General features: G+C 21.8%; 7 protein-coding genes across 7 annotated transcripts; 3 read left to right on the forward strand and 4 right to left on the reverse strand. All coding sequences in view use genetic code 6, as the record gives it.

Annotated features, from left to right (window-relative positions):
• Nucleotides 1-1,322: 1,322 nt before the first annotated feature.
• On the forward strand, nt 1,323-2,267 carry TTHERM_000277588 (hypothetical protein; the record flags this gene model as incomplete). Its single annotated transcript, XM_012798140.1, has 4 exons — nt 1,323-1,361; nt 1,419-1,468; nt 2,143-2,180; nt 2,242-2,267. 4 exons carry the CDS (start codon nt 1,323-1,325, stop codon nt 2,265-2,267), a joined length of 153 nt encoding a protein of 50 aa, XP_012653594.1.
• Nucleotides 2,268-2,383: 116 nt separating this feature from the next.
• TTHERM_000277589 (transmembrane protein, putative) lies at nt 2,384-3,262 on the forward strand (the record flags this gene model as incomplete). Its single annotated transcript, XM_012798141.1, has 1 exon — nt 2,384-3,262. The coding sequence occupies one exon, from the start codon at nt 2,384-2,386 to the stop codon at nt 3,260-3,262; it is 879 nt and encodes a 292-aa protein (XP_012653595.1).
• A 326-nt stretch (nt 3,263-3,588) lies between these two features.
• Nucleotides 3,589-5,622, reverse strand: TTHERM_00277590 (hypothetical protein; the record flags this gene model as incomplete). Its single annotated transcript, XM_001018117.2, has 2 exons — nt 3,589-3,643; nt 3,821-5,622. The coding sequence occupies 2 exons, from the start codon at nt 5,620-5,622 to the stop codon at nt 3,589-3,591; spliced, it is 1,857 nt and encodes a 618-aa protein (XP_001018117.2).
• Nucleotides 5,623-5,783: 161 nt separating this feature from the next.
• TTHERM_00277600 (hypothetical protein) lies at nt 5,784-8,951 on the reverse strand (the record flags this gene model as incomplete). Its single annotated transcript, XM_001018118.2, has 1 exon — nt 5,784-8,951. The coding sequence occupies one exon, from the start codon at nt 8,949-8,951 to the stop codon at nt 5,784-5,786; it is 3,168 nt and encodes a 1,055-aa protein (XP_001018118.2).
• Nucleotides 8,952-11,535: 2,584 nt separating this feature from the next.
• On the reverse strand, nt 11,536-12,377 carry TTHERM_000277610 (hypothetical protein; the record flags this gene model as incomplete). Its single annotated transcript, XM_012798142.1, has 2 exons — nt 11,536-11,646; nt 11,721-12,377. The coding sequence occupies 2 exons, from the start codon at nt 12,375-12,377 to the stop codon at nt 11,536-11,538; spliced, it is 768 nt and encodes a 255-aa protein (XP_012653596.1).
• Nucleotides 12,378-13,090: 713 nt separating this feature from the next.
• On the forward strand, nt 13,091-14,371 carry TTHERM_000277621 (hypothetical protein; the record flags this gene model as incomplete). The annotated part of the gene is made up of 4 exons (XM_012798143.1): nt 13,091-13,161; nt 13,426-13,515; nt 13,868-13,957; nt 14,251-14,371. The coding sequence occupies 4 exons, from the start codon at nt 13,091-13,093 to the stop codon at nt 14,369-14,371; spliced, it is 372 nt and encodes a 123-aa protein (XP_012653597.1).
• A 2,687-nt stretch (nt 14,372-17,058) lies between these two features.
• Nucleotides 17,059-18,615, reverse strand: TTHERM_00278610 (transmembrane protein, putative; the record flags this gene model as incomplete). Its single annotated transcript, XM_001018120.1, has 1 exon — nt 17,059-18,615. One exon carries the CDS (start codon nt 18,613-18,615, stop codon nt 17,059-17,061), a length of 1,557 nt encoding a protein of 518 aa, XP_001018120.1.
• Nucleotides 18,616-18,819: the final 204 nt, after the last annotated feature.

Raw genomic sequence — 18,819 nt, forward strand, 5'->3', positions numbered from 1 at the left:
ATTAGGCATTCCATATCAGATTTATAAAAAAGATAGGGGAGCTCATTAGTAATAGGGCTTTAGAATGCAAACATTACAAAGAGAGAAACGAAAAGGCTTTTTTCTCTCAGCGATAAGGATTTAAACGCTTCCATTTTAAACAATTGTTAGCAGCTTTTTGAAAATACTTTTTTACTTTTAATTAATTGTTTTTAATTCGGATATTTGATTAACTTTAATACCAAACAAAATTAATTAAGAATATGTCATTTACTTACAATGATTAATTTTGTTTTTGTTACTTTAAATCAAATCTAATCACTAAATCAATGATAAGTATTAAATGATACGTAAAGTCATTAATTACTCTTTCAATAATCAGAATTAAATCTTATAAAAGACTGTAGAAAATCTAAAATATAATTAAGATATGATTTCAATATTAGTCTTATTATTTGTATGGAATAAAACTTTTTCTTTGTAAATTTAAAATAAATAATAATCTTAACATAAGAAAAAACATATTATTTTATTAATACATTCTATTTTTTATAACAGAATTTTTAAAAAATTTTAACATTTCTATTTTTGTTTTTCAGCTAATAACTGCAAAAAAAATAAAATTATATGATGCCATTTAAATTCAATATTTTAATTTTGCTATTGCTAATTTTATCAGATCTAATATAAATATTATTAATGGTGATTATAAAATAGAGTTTAAAACTATAAATTACTCATTTTCTAGTCAGAATTAATTGTTTAAAAAATTATGGAAAATCCAAAGAATAAATATTTCCTAATTTAAATTTTAGTCTTAATTTTTGTAAGTACAAATAATATTTGATTGTAATTGTTACTTAAATATTAATTTAATTTAAAATAATCTTCTTAAGCTCAAAATAAAAATTATGAAATCAAATAAAAATATATTTTTTGAAGCAGATATTTATTTAAGATAGATAGGATGTTCATTTTCAAATAAAATTCTTGATTATAAAAATAAATCATATTACCAAGGCACTGTTTAATTAGAGGGTTTTTAATAAAGATCATTTTAAACAAAAAAATTAGCTTAAAATTAATTAAATACCAGGTTTTTTTCAAATATTACTAAATAAATAACTGGCCCTCTTTAATTCCTACTATATATTTAAGTTTTTGTTTTAAATAAAAATATTAAGTTTAAATAGTGAATATGATATCTCTTCATAAAACCAAATATATAAATTAATATTTGATAATTAATTAATTATTATATTTATTTGTTCTTTTTATCCATTGATAATTAATTAATTAAATTTCATAAACTGCTATTCAACATTTTTGAAAAAAAAAAATAAATGTTATAATAGATTAAAAGATATAAAAATTTAGCAAAAGTAATTATTAATTTTTTTATTAATATCCTTTATATTTATATAAATTAATAAAAAAAGTTTAAAAGCTCTTCACTTTTATCTCATTAGGTTCTCCATATTGATCTGAGGTATATTTAATTAAAAAATATTATTTTTATTATTATTAATATTTTTTGTTTATTTTATTTTAAATTTATTTGAATAAATAATTTTTTTAAAAGAAATTATCATCATTATTTTTTGATTTTTATTAAAACTTAAATTTTTTAGCAATTTTAACTTAATTTTCATTTCAATTTTTAATTATTTATTTATTATTCATTTTTTATTATTTGATATTTTTTCTTCATTTTTGCTATTAAAACTTACACTTAATAAAAGCTATTATTTTTGTTTACATAATAATATTTTTAATTATAAAAGTTAATTTAAAACATTAAAGTTCTTTTAATTTATTTGATTTGTTTTCCTTTTTCTTTTTATTATAATTTCATATTTTTTAATTCTTTGTTAATTTTATTAATTATTAATTAATCTTTTATTTTTATATATTTTTTCTCCATTTTTTCCTCCTAATTAACTATAGTGAAGTACCTATTTAATTTATATCTAAATAACATTATAAATAAAGCTAATTTTTATAAAGCATAACTTTTCATTTTTTTTGAAAAAAAATAAATTTTAAAAATCTAGGATAGAAAAAATTTAGTTTTTATTTTTTTTTTTGTTTTTTTCTTTTTTTTTTGTTTTTTTTTATTTTTTTAAATTAATGATAAAAAGTTATAAATTGTTAATTAAAAAGTTCATATTTCCTAGCTCAGAAAAAGATCAACTTTTAGTGTAAATAATGTTTTAAAATAAAGAAAGTAATAGAAATCAATTTCTATTTTGATTATTGTAGAGTGGTAAATTTATAAATTAAGGTGAACATAAGATATTATTGCTCATATTGATCATCTACGGATTCTACCCTTGGATATTTTATTGATAAGCTTATTACATTGGAGCTTAATTGTAGGGATTATATTACTGAGGAATTTGATATGTTGGAACTTAACTATAGAAAACATTCTATTGAGGAATTTGTTAGATCGGAGCTTAATTATAGTTAAATTATTATTGAGGCAACATATAAGGGACATATTATTAAGGAGCTTACATCATTGGGAAAATTTAGGATGCATACTATTAAGCTTATCCATAAATAAGTTACTATTAAAGAAGAGTTTTTTCATAGAGAATTTAATATGTAAATTGCTAATGGGAAATTTCAGAATGAATATGTTAGCTAAATGGTATAGACATAAAGCTATTCTAAACAAGATTATGTTGACTAGGTATTCTATCATAGGAGAAAACAAAAGATCCAATATCATTATGTGAAATTTAAGGTTCTATTTGATTCTCATTTTGATACTCATTTTGAGGCTTAATTTGAGGCTTAATTTTAATTTGAGGCTCATTTTAAATCGCATTATCATTCTAAGGTATGGAATTATTTTAAGAAACTTATTACTCTTATTCTTGTTCTTTTCTCTGTTTCTTAACAGGTTTTTCATTTAGATTTTTCTTTTCAGGAACCTAATTCTTTCTTTTTCTATTTAATTTCTTAGTCTTTTTCTATTTTTTGTTGCTCAAGTCGTCAATAGAATTTTCAACTTCAGGTTCATAATCTACTTTAAAATTTTCATCTTATATTTATTAATAGTCCCTATATAATAATTTATTAATAAATGCCAGTCCTTATTAATTAAAGATTTTTTATTCTTCTTAAATCTACTAATCTAAACCTTAAATCTATTAATCTAAATTTTAAATTGTTTTTTATTTTTATTCGTAAACCTAATACATCTGTTTTTTTTTTATTTAGGATGCCTTTAAAATTTCTTTGTATTTATCTTAAATTTTTGTTTCTTTTCTGAAAATTTTATCATAAAATGTGTAGTATTAAAATTTATCTTCCTCTAAACATTCTAATTCCTCATTTTAAAATTAGTTCTATAGATCACTTTGTGTAATTAAAAGTAAATTAAATCTTTCGAGATGATATTTTGGATATTCATTTTTTCTTTTACTTTCCAAATTTAATTATTATGTTTTAATTTCTAACTAACTATTTTAATCTTAAAATGTAAAAATATTAGTTTTGAGTATATTAGTATTTCTTTGAACCTTATCGATACATTCAAATAATGATGATTTTTTGAATTGGAAACCTATTTGTTTTACTAATTTAGCATCTTAACTTTCAATTTTATCTAAAAAGAACTTTTCTATGATAAAAGAAGTAGAAATCAGAAACTCTTATTTTATATATTTACATTGGTATATATAAAATTTTGCTTATTATTCGAACAAATAATTCTGGAGTATTCTTTTTTGCTCAGAATTCTAGATTTGATTTTATTACTATACATTTCTATAATTAATAGTTCTACAGAAATAATATGCTAACTGTAATTACAAATTTGATGAATTACCCTATGGGTCTGTCTGTTAAAACGTTTTTCCAAAAAGAGTTATAAAACAAACCTTCAGAGCAAAATTTCAGTTTATAAGGCAAGATTAAATGTTTTCTTTCGAATTTATTTTAAAGTAAAATATCATCATTAAGTATAAGATTATATTAAACATTTTTCCAATAAGTACAACAACAAGGATTTAAAGACAAAAATTAAACAATATTATAACTAATTTTTGTTTTTTTGGTAAAATCAAATTCATAACTGCCAAAACGTAGATATGGTATAATTACAGGATAAATATAAGTTTATTCATTCTACTTACTGATATCAAAGAAAATTCCTGCTTTTCTTTAGAAATTTTTAATCATTTAAGGAACGTTATATGTCTTAATATGGTACTTATTTTGTTGGACAATTTCAGGAATTGATTTTATAATATTATCTATAATTCCATCTTTTTCCAAATAATTATAATTTATTTGAGAAACGATGTTTCCTAGCTGAACTTGGAAATTGACAATATCTTAAAATACCATTTTCTATAGAACATCAACATGGTTTAAGTCTTCGAATTTGTCAATATTTTGTTGAATAATGTTTAAACCTAACAAATAAACTTCAACATAAGTAGTTATTTTCATATTATCAGTATATTCTATTTCGCTGAATAAGTATTCTTTTTTAAACATATTGTATTATAATAATACTTATAATTTCTAATATTTATCTAATTTTTTAAAGTTTTCACTGTTAATAAAATGATTTAGTTTTATAAAATAATCATTCTTTTCTTCTTATGAAATATTGACATCTTAAGGTTTTTCTTTTTTACCTGCCATCAAATCTTCTATTCTTTATTATTTCTAAGAGAATAAGAATGCATATCCTAACATGAAACATACGTAAAAAAATTTATCTTTTTATATTAAAGTACCATTAATTATTCCATCACTCTTAGAATTAGAATAAAGTGCTCTATAAGCTTATTTAAAGAAAATTTGTATGATAGCAAAATCTTCTATCTTCAGTCTCTTGCTATTGTCTTCGGGATTTTCCAGAGTTTCAATTATTCTATCTGCAATATCTACAAATTTATCATCTAACTTAAAATCCTAGAGAAGATTATTAATTTTTTCAACACGATCTTTTTACTCATTAAATAAATTACCATTCTCTAAATATGTTACATAGATTTACATTAACTTTTTGAGTTTATCATCGTACTTCAAAGTAAAATTATCTTTTTTCATAAGTTTTTGAATGACATCTCCAAACAATTAATCTTTAAATTTTGCTGCAATATCAAAAATTTCTTAATTTCTGAAATCAAGATGTTTGGAAATTTTTTTTGTACTATCAATATTAATAGTGAAGAAATTTTCTAATCCTTTATTTATAAATTCTATAATTTCTTGTTTATTGGGTGGATTTTAAGATTTTTCCTCATACCACTACTAATACTAAAATAAAATGGAATTTTATCTGCTACAATAATCAAGATATTTAAAAACATTTTTTATTTTTTATTATTCTAATTCAAGATGAGAACTATCATTTTATATTTCTTATTCCTATTCCTCATTCATATTAATATCTGTCTTTAACAAGAAACCTACATGCTTCTTTAATAGATTCTAATCTATAATTTCATTTTTAGGTTGATTTTATACAAAATCAAACTGTTTCATCTTCTCCAAAAGATAGCTTTTCCTTCTATTTTTCTATTTTTCTTTATTATCTTTTTCTTATTATCTCTTACTTGCTTTTAATATTATTCTGTATAAATATTGTATTATTTCACAATAATAATTTTTCATTTTTTTTAACCATTTTTCAAAAATAAAAATATAATTTTTATTTTTTGTTTTGTTTTAGTTTTTATTTTTTTTTTTTGTTTTTTTTTTTTTGATTTTTTTTTTTATTTTTTAGATTATATAGTTCAATATTTGGTTATAAAAAAAAGGTATTTCAAGATTTATCAATTATTGTATTTATCATTATTATTATTATTATTATTATTAACATCATTATCGAAAAAATTTAATGTATCAAATTAAGAAATATATAAATCATTTTATTATTATTATAATTGTCCATTGTTATAATTTTGATTCGTAGTTCTATCCCAGTACGAATTCACTTGATTCTAATAAATTTCATTGTTGTTATAGTTATAAGGAGTGCTGTAAATATATTACATATGGGGGAAATCATTGTCGGGGTTATAATAAACTTCTTATTTTTATTCTTCTTCCTCTTCTTCCTCCATTTATTATGGAACCTAATTGTTCTACCCATTTTCTTAGATTTACTATTGTTCCTCGTGTTGTTCATCGATTCCTTATTCGTCGGGGAATTATAGTTCATAGATCCAATGTTATTGTTGGGCATCAGGAACCATATTTGGTAAAGGCACAGCCCTAAAGTTATTATCGTACGCTTATTAGTAATTTTAAGGGAAATACATCTAGTAAATCCATGCTTGTTATTAATTTCCAGGAACCATGTTTATTTCATTGAATCCGCAAACCGCATTTATATTCTACTATTGTTATTAGTTGTTCGGTTATTCAACTTAATTAATGTTTGGCTGATTATCCTGAGCATTCTCTATTTATACCTACTACATAGGTAAATTTTCTAATAATTATCCTTATTATGATTAAATTTGATCGCTTACATTTAGATCGTTATCAATTACAGGCATTTAAGAATTCATTTTTTTTGTTTTTCTTTTTCTGTCTTTCTTAATGGCTTTTATTTTTGGAGGAGCTTACTAATTCCTAGAACCTTCGCTAAGTTATTATTATTAATTTTATATACTTTAATTTTTTCTTTATTAATCTTCAAATTCGATTCCCAAATATTCTTTTGGGCCGTAAAATTTCATTCTTTAAATAAAAGTTTTATTTATATTCTCTAAATCTCCGAAATTTTTTATTCTAGAAATCCATATATTTATAATGTCTTGTTTTATGCTAATTTTATATATATTTTATTCATTTATAAAATCTATATTTATGCTATTTTAAATTGTATATTTCATTTTTTTCTAAATTTATTAAATACTTTTCAGCAATTCACATTTTTGTTTATTATTTTTATTTAGTTAAGGATACTTAGAAATAGAAATTTTATTCCCATCCATCATAACAATTTTTTCGAGCAGACTTTTATTGATGAGAGAAAATAATTAAAGATTTCCACGTTTGTATTATTTGCATTATTAAATAAAACATTTTGCTTGTTCGTAAAGCATTAAATCTTAAATTTTTCTGCATTAATTGAATATTTCTAATTATTAATTTTCTTAGCTTCCCATCCCATAGAATTAAGTTTTAATTTAGATGTATTTACAAAAATTTTAAAGTAAATGTAATTGAGGTTCCAAAATGTTTCCGTGTATAGTTGTAAGAACGTTATTCCAAAATAAATTATAAAAAAGCCCGCCATAAGTAAAATTCAAGTTAGAAGGCAAAACTAACTATTGACCCTTTTTGATATTTTCGATTATTTCTTTTTGCTTAAATTAAATTCCAAAAATGTCATCTCTCATGTATAATCGGGAGACTTTTCTAGAATTTCCTTTTTTTTCATTTTTAAGATTTTACCTTTGCTCGTATAAGTAAAATTTTTACATTAAAATCATGTTATATTTATAATTTTTTATAAGTCTTTTTTTTTGATTTTGGCTTATGTTTTCTGGTTAAACGCTATCTTCATCTTCCTCACCAATTCTTATGTATGGGATGATTACAGGAAGTATTTGAGTTTTTTCATCATGATTTGTTTCGATGAAGATTCCCAAATTTTTTTATAGTCTTTTAAAAACTTCTAAAAAACTAAATTAAAGTTCCGGTCCCGAATTACTTATTTTTTCTTAGAATTTATTCAAAAAACCATCTTATTCTAAGTACTTTATATTTAAATGATGAATCGCGTTTCCTAAATGATATTGGAAATAAATTATCTCTTGTATTATGTATTTAAATTATTCTTTTTTGTTAAGAGATATTTGTTCATATGAATATGTGTGTTAAAATATTATATTCATTCCTAATAAGAAATAATCAATTTGAGTTTCCATATTTATTTATAAATCATTCTTACTTTATTATAAATTGTTTAAATATTGGAATAGCTATTCATTAGCTAACATTTCGTACTGAAGAATAAATTCTACTTTCTTTTAAGTATTTTAATTATGAATGTAATTATGCATATTTTTAAATTATCTCTTCTTCAATTTTTCTTCTTATTCAGTTTCTTGTTAAGATTTTTGAGATCTTCTTCCTGAATTTATTAATTCTTATATTTGTTATAATTTTTACGAAAAATTGAATGCATATCCTATCAGAAATGCTATGGGATACATTTTTTTTTTAAATTTGCCACCATGTTAAGTTTAATCACCATTATCAACAAAAATGGAATATACATGATAGAACATGTATTATAGGACAGACAGATCTTCTAATTTTATTCTTTTGGATTTATCTCCAATATTTTCCAAAGAATCTATAATTTTTTAACCAATGTCAACGATTTCTCTGTCTAGACTCATCTGATTTAAAAATTTGTCATTAAGAATTTTAGAAATTTCTTTAAATTCCTTCTTCTGTTATTATTTATCAGCTATTTTCAAATAATCTATGAAAAAATTTTTAATTTTTTTAAATTCATTAGTGGGTTATCTTTAATTTGCGTAATCGAAATTCTAAATTATTTTCCCGAAAACTTCTTCTTTTGCTAAAATATCTCTTTGGAAGAAGGATTTAAAATGATTCTAAAAATTATCTGCACAATTATAATAAACTTTAGACATGCATGAATTGTCAGCCAAGAATTTTATGATTTCTTCATGACTAAAATTCTTATCTTACCTTTTTTACTCTTTATGAAATTATACTAAATATGATTCTTATTTTTTAATTTTTTACAGAGATTAGAAAAATTAATTTATTTAATTTTTCTAAGAATAAAGTTCATCAGTGCCGTTATCTCCTATTTGTTCGAAATGATGATCTTCGAGTTATTACGATGTTAAGAAATCATCTTCTAATTAGTCTCTCTATTAGTTTAGAATCTCCATGATTTTTTTATCTTGATCATAGAGAGTATAGTTTTACAGATTTTCTTATTCCATTTCTAATAGTTTTCTTAAATCTATTTTTACTGTTCCTATCCAGACCTATCACTATTGCTTTAATCTATATGATTATAATTACTATATTTTTTCACAATAATATTTTTTCAATTTTTATATTAACCATTTTTCAAAAATAAAAATATAATTTTTATTTTTTGTTTTGTTTTAGTTTTTATTTTTTTTTTAATGTTTGTTTTTTTTTATTTGTTTTTTTTTTATTTTTCAGATTATATATTTCGATTGTTTGGTTGTAAGAAAGCATTTCAGAATCCATCAATTGTTGTATTTATTATCGTCATCGAAAAAATTGAGTGGATCGAATTCGAATTAAGATATACATAGATTATTTTATTATTATTATTAATATTATAAATCATTATTATAATTTGTAGTCCTGTCTTGATACAAGGTCAATGCTTGGTTTTGATAATTATTTTCAAAATTATTGGGAGTACCATAAATAAATTATGTATTTAAATCGGAGTTGAAGTTATAATATTAGAATTCATGTTTTTCTTCTTCTTCATATTATTCTTCTTCCATTTGAAGAGCCTAATTATTGTTCTATTCGGATTATTAAATTTACTGGAATTATATTTGTTATGGTTCCTCATGTTGGTAGTCCATTTCTTAATCTTAGAGCGCAGATCTACTAAACTTTTCCTATTACTACTACTAAAATTCGATATTTTAAGAGAAATATATCTCATAAACCCATCTTTGTTATTCTCTATTAGGGGCAATATCTAAGGTCATATATCCAAAATTTGTATTTAATAAATTTTATGGTTATTATTATTAATTCTGTTATTATTATTGTGGCTAAGGGATAACATTTGCGTTAGATTAAATTTAGATTTCCTATTATTCGACATTATTATTTTAATTCATAACATTGATCTAACTATTGTTAACAGAATTTTTATTTTTCGTATTTGGTCTCTTGTATGTTTTTTTAGCTTTCTTAATTTTTTTGTTTATGGGAATAGAATTAGAATTTTAATCTCCAGGTATTTCATCATCATCATCTTGGTTTTCTTAATCATTTTTAGGATTTAATTCTTCTTCTTATTAATTTTTTTTAATATATTCCTCTCTTTATTTCTTCTCTAATTCTAATCCCAAATATTATTATGGACCGTAAAATTCTATAAATTAAAAGAGTTAACAGTTTAATTAATTTAAATCTCTTGTTTGATATTTCTTGATCACATAATTCTATATAAATAACATACTTTATGCGAACTTAATTTCATATTATTAATTTTAAATATTTATTTATATTTATATATCATTTTGAAAAACTGAATTCATTCTCTTCTAAATATTTTGAATGTGCCTAAATAAGTGTTAACAGTGTTATACGTAAGGTTGATTCTTGAATTGAGCTTGGTTTCTATTAATTATTTCATATCTTTTGAGTAGACATTTTATAATAAGAGAAAATATCTGTACATCTCCACATTTGCTTACTTTACATTAGTAGATAAAAAACTTTGCTTTTTCATAAAGCATAATATTTTATAATTTTCTAAGTTAATTATATTATTCTTCATTTGAATCACCGCCCATATTAAGTTATTGTTGTTATTATTTATTTTTAATTGCTTTGCAGAAATTTTAAACCAAATAAATTTACGGTTCTAACATATATCCATGTATAGTAGTTAATATATTTTTCCAAAATATATTAAAAAAGTGTCCTCCATAGGTAAAATTTAAATTAGTAGGCAATACTAATTATTTTCCCTTTTCTATATTGTCCATAATGTCTTTAAATTTATACTAGACACCAAAAATGTTATTCCTCATATTTAATTGTTTGTTTTAAAGAACTGACTCTTCTATGTAAATTTTTTATATCCTAATCATGTTGAATTTTTGATATTTTTCCAAATTATCTGATTTTTGATCTTAATCTATATTTTGGCTTTAATTTTAATGATTTGGTGTATAATCAAAATCTTCACCTTATTCGCCTATTCTTAAATAAGGAACCACGACGGGTAATAATTTTTTTTTTCCATTTCTTTATTTGATTATCTCAACAAAAACTCCCATTTTCATTTATTAGTTTTTAAAAAATTTTGAAAAATTAGAAGTTTTTTTACATTTTAAATTCTAAGCATCTGTTTAAAATCTATTCATAAAACCGTCTTACTCTAAATATTTCGTATTTAGATAATGGATTGCGTTTGCTAAATAGTATTGTAAGTAAATTAATTCCTATAATATAGGTTTCAACTAGAAATCTTTGTTCTCTTCTGTTCTCATCTAATTCAATCCGTCATACTATTATTAAATCAAATTTAATCCTAGCAAGTAGTAGTCTATTTGCTTTTTTATCTCAAAATTTACGTTATTTTATTGATCATCTTATCGCATTTAGTTTATATGTTGAAATAGTTATTCGTTCGCCATCATTTCATATTAGAGAATATTCTACACTCCGGTGAGATTATTTTAATTTTCATTGACGAATTTGCTCATATATTTAAAATAGCTATGTTTCAAATCTTATTCTTATTGAGATTATTCTTATTATAATGATCCAGATCCAATTTCAGCATTCATTAGATCTTCAATTTGTTAGCGCTTTTGCGAAAATTAGAAAGCATAACCTAATAAGAATGTTATATAATACATCCACTTGTTATTGCAAAACGTCTTATCTGAATATTTTTTCGCAAATCTAGATTAATACAATAAAATAGAATATGAATTATAAAACATATACTGAAGAAGAACTAGATCTTCTAGTTTTACTCTCTTTTACTCATTTCTGATATCTTGTAATGAATCTAATATTTTTTGTCCAATATCTACAACCTCATAGTCTAATTTCATCTCTTCTAAAAATTTTTTATTGTATTTTTCTGAAATTTTTTCAAATTCTTTCAATTATTTTCTTTTACTTCTTTTATTATTTTTTATTCCTAAATGATTCATAAAAATATTCTTTAATTCTTAAAATTCTTCTCTTTCATCCGTACTCACGTTGTAAATGCTTTTGTTTTTATAGTCTAAATTTTAAATTATTCTCCCAAAAATTTTTTATTCTGTTAAATTTTCTATATCAAAATGAGATTATATTTATTTCTTTTCTTTAGCTATAGTATTCTATGGAATTGAAATCTTAAAGCCACTCAAGAAATCTACAATTTCTTCATGATTGTAAATTTTTTTATCATTTTTTTATTTTTTATGAAACTATAATAATATTGATTCTTATCTAAGTAAATCATATTTATTATTTTTCATATCTTACGACTCTTTAAAAAATTTTCCGAATTATTCTTTCACATTTTCAAATTCACCTATGACATTTTCTCCAATTTCTTATATGGAATATTGTTAAAGTTGTTCTAATGTTAAGAAACCATTTGACATATTTTGGTCTCCTTCTTTATTTAAAATCTCCATGATAAATCTATTCTGAAAGAGTTTAAGATTGAGGATTATTCTAATCCATGTTAATTATTATATTTCCGACTTATTTTTCCTTCTTTTTCTTCTTAATTCTCTGTTCTTTCTTACTACTTATTTACTTTATTTTCATATAATTATTGTATTTTTTCACATTGATAATTTTTCAATTTTTTAAATTAAATTAAAATAATTTAAAATAAAAATAAAATCAATAAAAAAAATCAATCATTCAATAATAAAAATATAAACATTATTCTTCATTAATATTCTATTTTATAAATGTTATAAATTTGTTTTAAAAAGCTAGTCTAAAAAAATTGATCGCCAGACCTCACTTTTCCTCTTATATTGAAGGTGCATCAGGCTTGGGTTCTGCTTTAGCAAATTGCATTAATCTCTCAAATTTGACACTTGACCTTGGGTAAAAACAGTTTATTTGTTTTGGATTGTGATATTTTTAATTATAAAAACTAATTTAAAACAACAAAGCTCTTTTTTATTTTTCTTTTTATTGTGCTTGCTTTTTTGTTCTTTCTTTCTTTCTTTGTCAATTTAGCTCATCATTTTATTTTCAAATTTTGCTTTTATTATTAATTAATTAATTAATCTTATTATTTCATATTTTTTCTTCATTTTTTGATTCTAATTAACTATTTAATGATATATTTTTTCTTCAATATTTAAAAAGTTAAAATTAAATTGGTGCAATGGGTGCATCAGGCTTAGGTTCTGCTTTAGCAAATTGCATTAATCTCTCAAATTTGACACTTTACCTTTAGTAAAAACAGTTTATTTGTTTTGGATTGTGATATTTTTAATTATAAAAACTAATTTAAAACAACAAAGCTCTTTTTTCTTTTTCTTTTTATTGTGCTTGCTTTTTTTGTTCTTTCTTTCTTTATTTGTTAATTTAGCTCATCATTTTAATTTCAAATTTTGCTTTTATTATTAATTAATTATTCTTATTATTTCATATTTTTTCTTCATTTTTTCCTTCTAATTAACTATTTAATGATATATTTTTTATTCAATATTTAAAAAGTGACAATTAAATTGGTGATGAAGGTGCAACAGGCTTAGGTTCTGCTTTAGCAAATTGCATTAATCTCTCTAATTTGGCACTTTACCTTTAGTAAAAACAGTTTATTTGTTTTGGATTGTGATATTTTTAATTATAAAAACTAATTTAAAACAACAAAGCTCTTTTTTCTTTTTCTTTTTATTGTGCTTGCTTTTTTTTTTCTTTCTTTCTTTCTTTCTTTCTTTCTTTCTTTCTTTCTTTCTTTCTTTCTTTCTTTCTTTCTTTCTTTCTTTCTTTCTTTCTTTCTTTCTTTCTTTGTTAATTTAGCTCATCATTTTATTTTCAAATTTTGCTTTTATTATTAATTAATTAATTAATTATTCTTATTATTTCATATTATTTCTTCATTTTTTGATTCTAATTAACTATTTAATGATATATTTTTTCTTCAATATTTAAAAAGTGACAATTAAATTGGTGCAATGGGTGCATCAGGCTTAGGTTCTGCTTTAGCAAATTGCATTAATCTCTCAAATTTGACACTTTACTTTGGGTAAAAACAGTTTATTTGTTTTGGATTGTGATATTTTTAATTATAAAAACTAATTTAAAACAACAAAACTCTTTTTTCTTTTTCTTTTTATTGTGCTTGCTTTTTTCTTTCTTTCTTTCTTTCTTTCTTTCTTTCTTTCTTTCTTTCTTTCTTTGTTAATTTAGCTCATCATTTTATTTTCAAATTTTGTTTTTATTATTAATTAATTAATCTTATTGTTTCATATTATTTCTTCATTTTTTCCTTCTAAATTAACTATTTAATGATATATTTTTTCTTCAATATTTAAAAAGTAGAAATTAAATTGGTGATGAAGGTGCAACAGGCTTAGGTTCTGCTTTAGCAAATTGCATTAATCTCTCAAATTTGACACTTTACCTTTAGTAAAAACAGTTTATTTGCTTTGGATTGTGATATTTTTAATTATAAAAACTAATTTAAAACAACAAAGCTCTTTTTTCTTTTTCTTTTTATTGTGCTTGCTTTTTTTGTTCTTTCTTTCTTTGTTAATTTAGTTCATCGTTTTATTTTCAAATTTTACTTTTATTATTAATTAATTAATCTTATTATTTCATATTATTTCTTCATTTTTTGATTCTAATTAACTATTTAATGATATATTTTTTCTTCAATATTTAAAAAGTAGAAATTAAATTGGTGATAGAATAGAATAGAATAGAATAGAAATACTCGCACATAAATATGCACTCAGAATAACTCTTAAATTAACTATTTTATAATATTTATTTATATTTTTATTTATTTTTATGCTTATTAAGTATACAAATTATTGAATTTTAGATTATTTATAGTGAGCAAGTATAGTTTAAAATGAATTTAAACTATAAATCCTGCTTTATTCACATAATAAAATATAATATTTATTTAATTTGCCTTCTTTTTGTTCCAGACCACATTAGATATGGATTTCATTTGTTATTTTCAAATTTTACTTTTATTATTAATTAATTAATCTTATTATTTCATATTATTTCTTCATTTTTTGATTCTAATTAACTATTTAATGATATATTTTTTCTTCAATATTTAAAAAGTGACAATTAAATTGGTGCAATTGGTGCATCAGGCTTAGGTTTTGCTTTAGCAAATTGCATTAATCTCTCAAATTTGACACTTGACCTTCGGTAAAAACAGTTTATTTGTTTAGGATTGTGATATTTTTAATTATAAAAACTAATATAAAACAACAAAGCTCTTTTTTCTTTTTCTTTTTATTGTGCTTGCTTTTTTTGTAATTTTTTTCTTTCTTTGTTAATTTAGCTCATCATTTTATTTTCAAATTTTGCCATTATTATTAATTAATTAATTTTATTATTTCTTCATTTTTTCCTTCTAATTAACTATTTAATGATATATTTTTTCTTCAATATTTAAAAAGTAGAAATTAAATTAGTGAAGAAGGTGCATCAGGCTTAGGTTCTGCTTTAGCAAATTGCATTAATCTCTCAAATTTGACACTTTACCTTTAGTAAAAACAGTTTATTTGTTTTGGATTGTGATATTTTAAACAAAAAAAATGAAAATAAAAAAAAAAAGCTCTTTGAATTTATTTGATAGCTTTTATTTATTTTATTTTTTTATCTTTTTTATTCAACTAATATTATTTTATTTATTAATTTAAAGAATAATTTTTAATTTAAAAGTTTATTCTATTTTGATATTTATTAATAATTTACACAAATTTATTATAAAAGTTAAAACTCAATGAATAAATCATAAATATTCAAAGAAATAAGCAAGTGTCGTAAATCAAAAAAATTAGTTGTCTTTAAAATTTATTTCTAATGATAAACAACTGTTGAAGAAAGGATGAATAAATATAAAATGTTTGAATAATATTATATATTTTATTATATAATATTTTGAAAAAAATTTAAACCTAAAATATAAATATAAATAGATTTTATTATTGATTTTATATTTATAAATATCATTCATATTTTTGTAAGTAAATAAATTATTTATAAAAATAAAAAATGAAATGCTCTTAAGCTAACTCTCGTTTCTCCAAAAACGATCAAACAATTTGAAACTTTAAGTGTTATATTACATCTTATTAAATTATATAAATACCAAACTTTATATGCCAGTTATATTTTAATCTTAAATATTATGCATCATTCATATTTTTATCCTTTTTTTATTTATCTTGAATAATTAAATGCCATGATTTAAATAAAACCTCAGGGAGAAATCAAGTATAACTTTTTATTTTAGCTTTTTTGTTTATAATGTTTATTTTTGTTTTTTTTTTCTCAAATTTTTAATTTATCTTATTATAAAATAATTGTTTTTTAAATTATCATTTATTCATTCAGATAATACAAATTTGATTTTTTTATTCAATAATATTTAGAGTAAATTAATCAATTTAAAAGTCGTTAATGCTGAATTTGGTTTTTAAAAGCTTATTTCATATCAAGAATTTATATAATTTTTTTTTAATGTGGTATTATAAATTTTAAAATCTTATCTTATTTTATATAAAAAAATGTTCTCTAAATATTCTAGAAAAATTATCAATTTTTTAAATTTTATTACTTTTAATCTTCTTTTTGGGTCTAATTCTTACAATTAATAGATAAAATTATCTTATTAATATAATTCTTTTAATTCTTCTTATTCTATATCAATAGATTTTTTTAACTAATTTTATTTACCATAACAAAATTTTTCATTCCTTTAATCACAATTTCATTACCTTTTACAAAAAAAGCTTCATTTTATATTAAAATTATAATTTTTATTTTATTAACATGTATTTAAAACTCAACAAAAATTAAAATTAACATCATAGCATATTTTATACAATATATGATTTTTTAACTTTTTTGGACAACATATAATGGTTAACAGCATGATTTAATCAAAAAAATAGACAAAATATTTTCTGTTTTTTAGAAATAAAACAAATTAGCAAAAAAAAAATAATTTTACTGGGTAATCTTAAAGTATTAATTGATTCAAATACATTTTTACAAGAAGCTTAAAATAAAAATAAAACATTAAGCAATATTTATAGAGTTTAAGATTTTATGGCTATTTAAACTTATTGATTAATTAATAAATTGATTAAAAATTCACTATATCACATTCTTATCTACTAATAAGATATTACTTGATGCACTTACTGCACTTATCTTCCTCGAGGGACTTTCAGATAATTTTTTATTTATTTCATGGTCTTAAGGATTTTATTCTGCTTTAGGATCACTCACAACAATTTAGGAAGACTTAATTAACAAGACAGAGATAAGACTCAAAATTCCTAATCCGAAAAAGAAATTTATTTCAATTAAATCCATGTAGTATTTATAGAAGGGGAGACTGCTGTTGGCTAAAATTGACACGATATTTGTTAATGAAAATGCAAGCTGAATAAATTTCTAAGGAAGAAGATAATTTAATGCCATAAGAATGCCAGCAAAGGTAACTTTATTTGAGATTTTGGAGCAACCAATAACAAGCATTTAAACAAATCCTGAATTATTGAATATAGTGGAAGTCTAAATCAAACCAGTTATTAAGAAATTATAGTATAAAATCTTGAAAGCATCGTATTTTTTCATTAAGAAGATTTGTAAAAAAGTGCCTGAGAGCTCGAAAAGAACAGAGATAAACACATTCACCTTCATTACCCCACCTACTGAATTGAAGGCAATAAAAGTTGCACTGTTACCCATCATTTAGATAACCCAACATCCCATATAAATGAAGAGGTTTTTAAGCAGTACTTTGTTATGTAATAATTCTTTGAATTTTTCCACTAAATCATGAATGAAGCTCTTTTACTTTATTTCAGCTTGCAATTGCTCTTATGCCTGCTGAGCTTTTGAAATCTGCCCATCCTTAAGCTAAAGCTATTCGTGTGCAGATATATTTTTTTATATGAGTTATTACTTTATTGGCTGAGAACTAATTTTCAAATCTGGATTTGGCTGATTGTTACTTGTGACAGTCAAGAAATAAAATGCTATTGTTGTGATAACTATGGGCATACCAATCATATACACGCAATGAAACACGTAACTGCCATTAAAGAAGGCTATAGAAACGAAAATAAGACCTCCTATGGGCCAGACTATATTCATAAATTCAGGCGTTTTTAAGTAGATTTTTTTGGGTAAAATATCTTCAATATAATACATTACTTGAGCAAAGTAATACGACCAAACAAAATTCCAAATAATCCATATTAAGACAACCATTATCAAGCTCTGCTAGAAAATTCCTATACACATCAATGAAATACCTTCTAAAAGCAACACCTTATAAATGATGCCAAACTTTTTGCTCTTTGGTATTTCGTAAAGAATAGTTAAAAAGTTGGCAAACATTTATGCAATAGGACCCAAGAAAATGATTGTAGCTTCAATTAGTTTTCTTGTGCAGACAAAGTCCTAAGTCATAGAAATACTGGTGATACCATTCGTGTTAACAAATTTATGCTCGTATCCATTTTCGCAAATCTCTTATTCTTTGCAAGCCCTCCACTCTCCATCTATCTAACACTCCAAATCTGATCTGTAAAAGAGAAAAGGAACTTCATTAGCTATGGGATTCTAACATGCAAAAATCAACATTATTGATAAATAAATTAGCTTTTATCTAAAGGTAGTTCCTTCAAAGGTATCCATCTTTCTAAATCTCTCTTTTTATATAATTTTTAAATTATTTGCAATGTTTTCTAACTCTATTTGACCTACTTACTTTTGTAATTAATTAACTTTCTTTATTATAATGCTTCAAAAAAAAGATTATTAGATTGATAAATTTAATAGAACTACCTACCTATACCTATCTAATTTAATTGTATATCTCCCTTCATATTAATTTGTGTG

The sequence above is a fragment of the Tetrahymena thermophila genome (assembly GCF_000189635.1).
Source record: "Tetrahymena thermophila SB210 genomic scaffold scf_8254600, whole genome shotgun sequence".
Lineage (NCBI taxonomy): Eukaryota > Ciliophora > Oligohymenophorea > Hymenostomatida > Tetrahymenidae > Tetrahymena > Tetrahymena thermophila.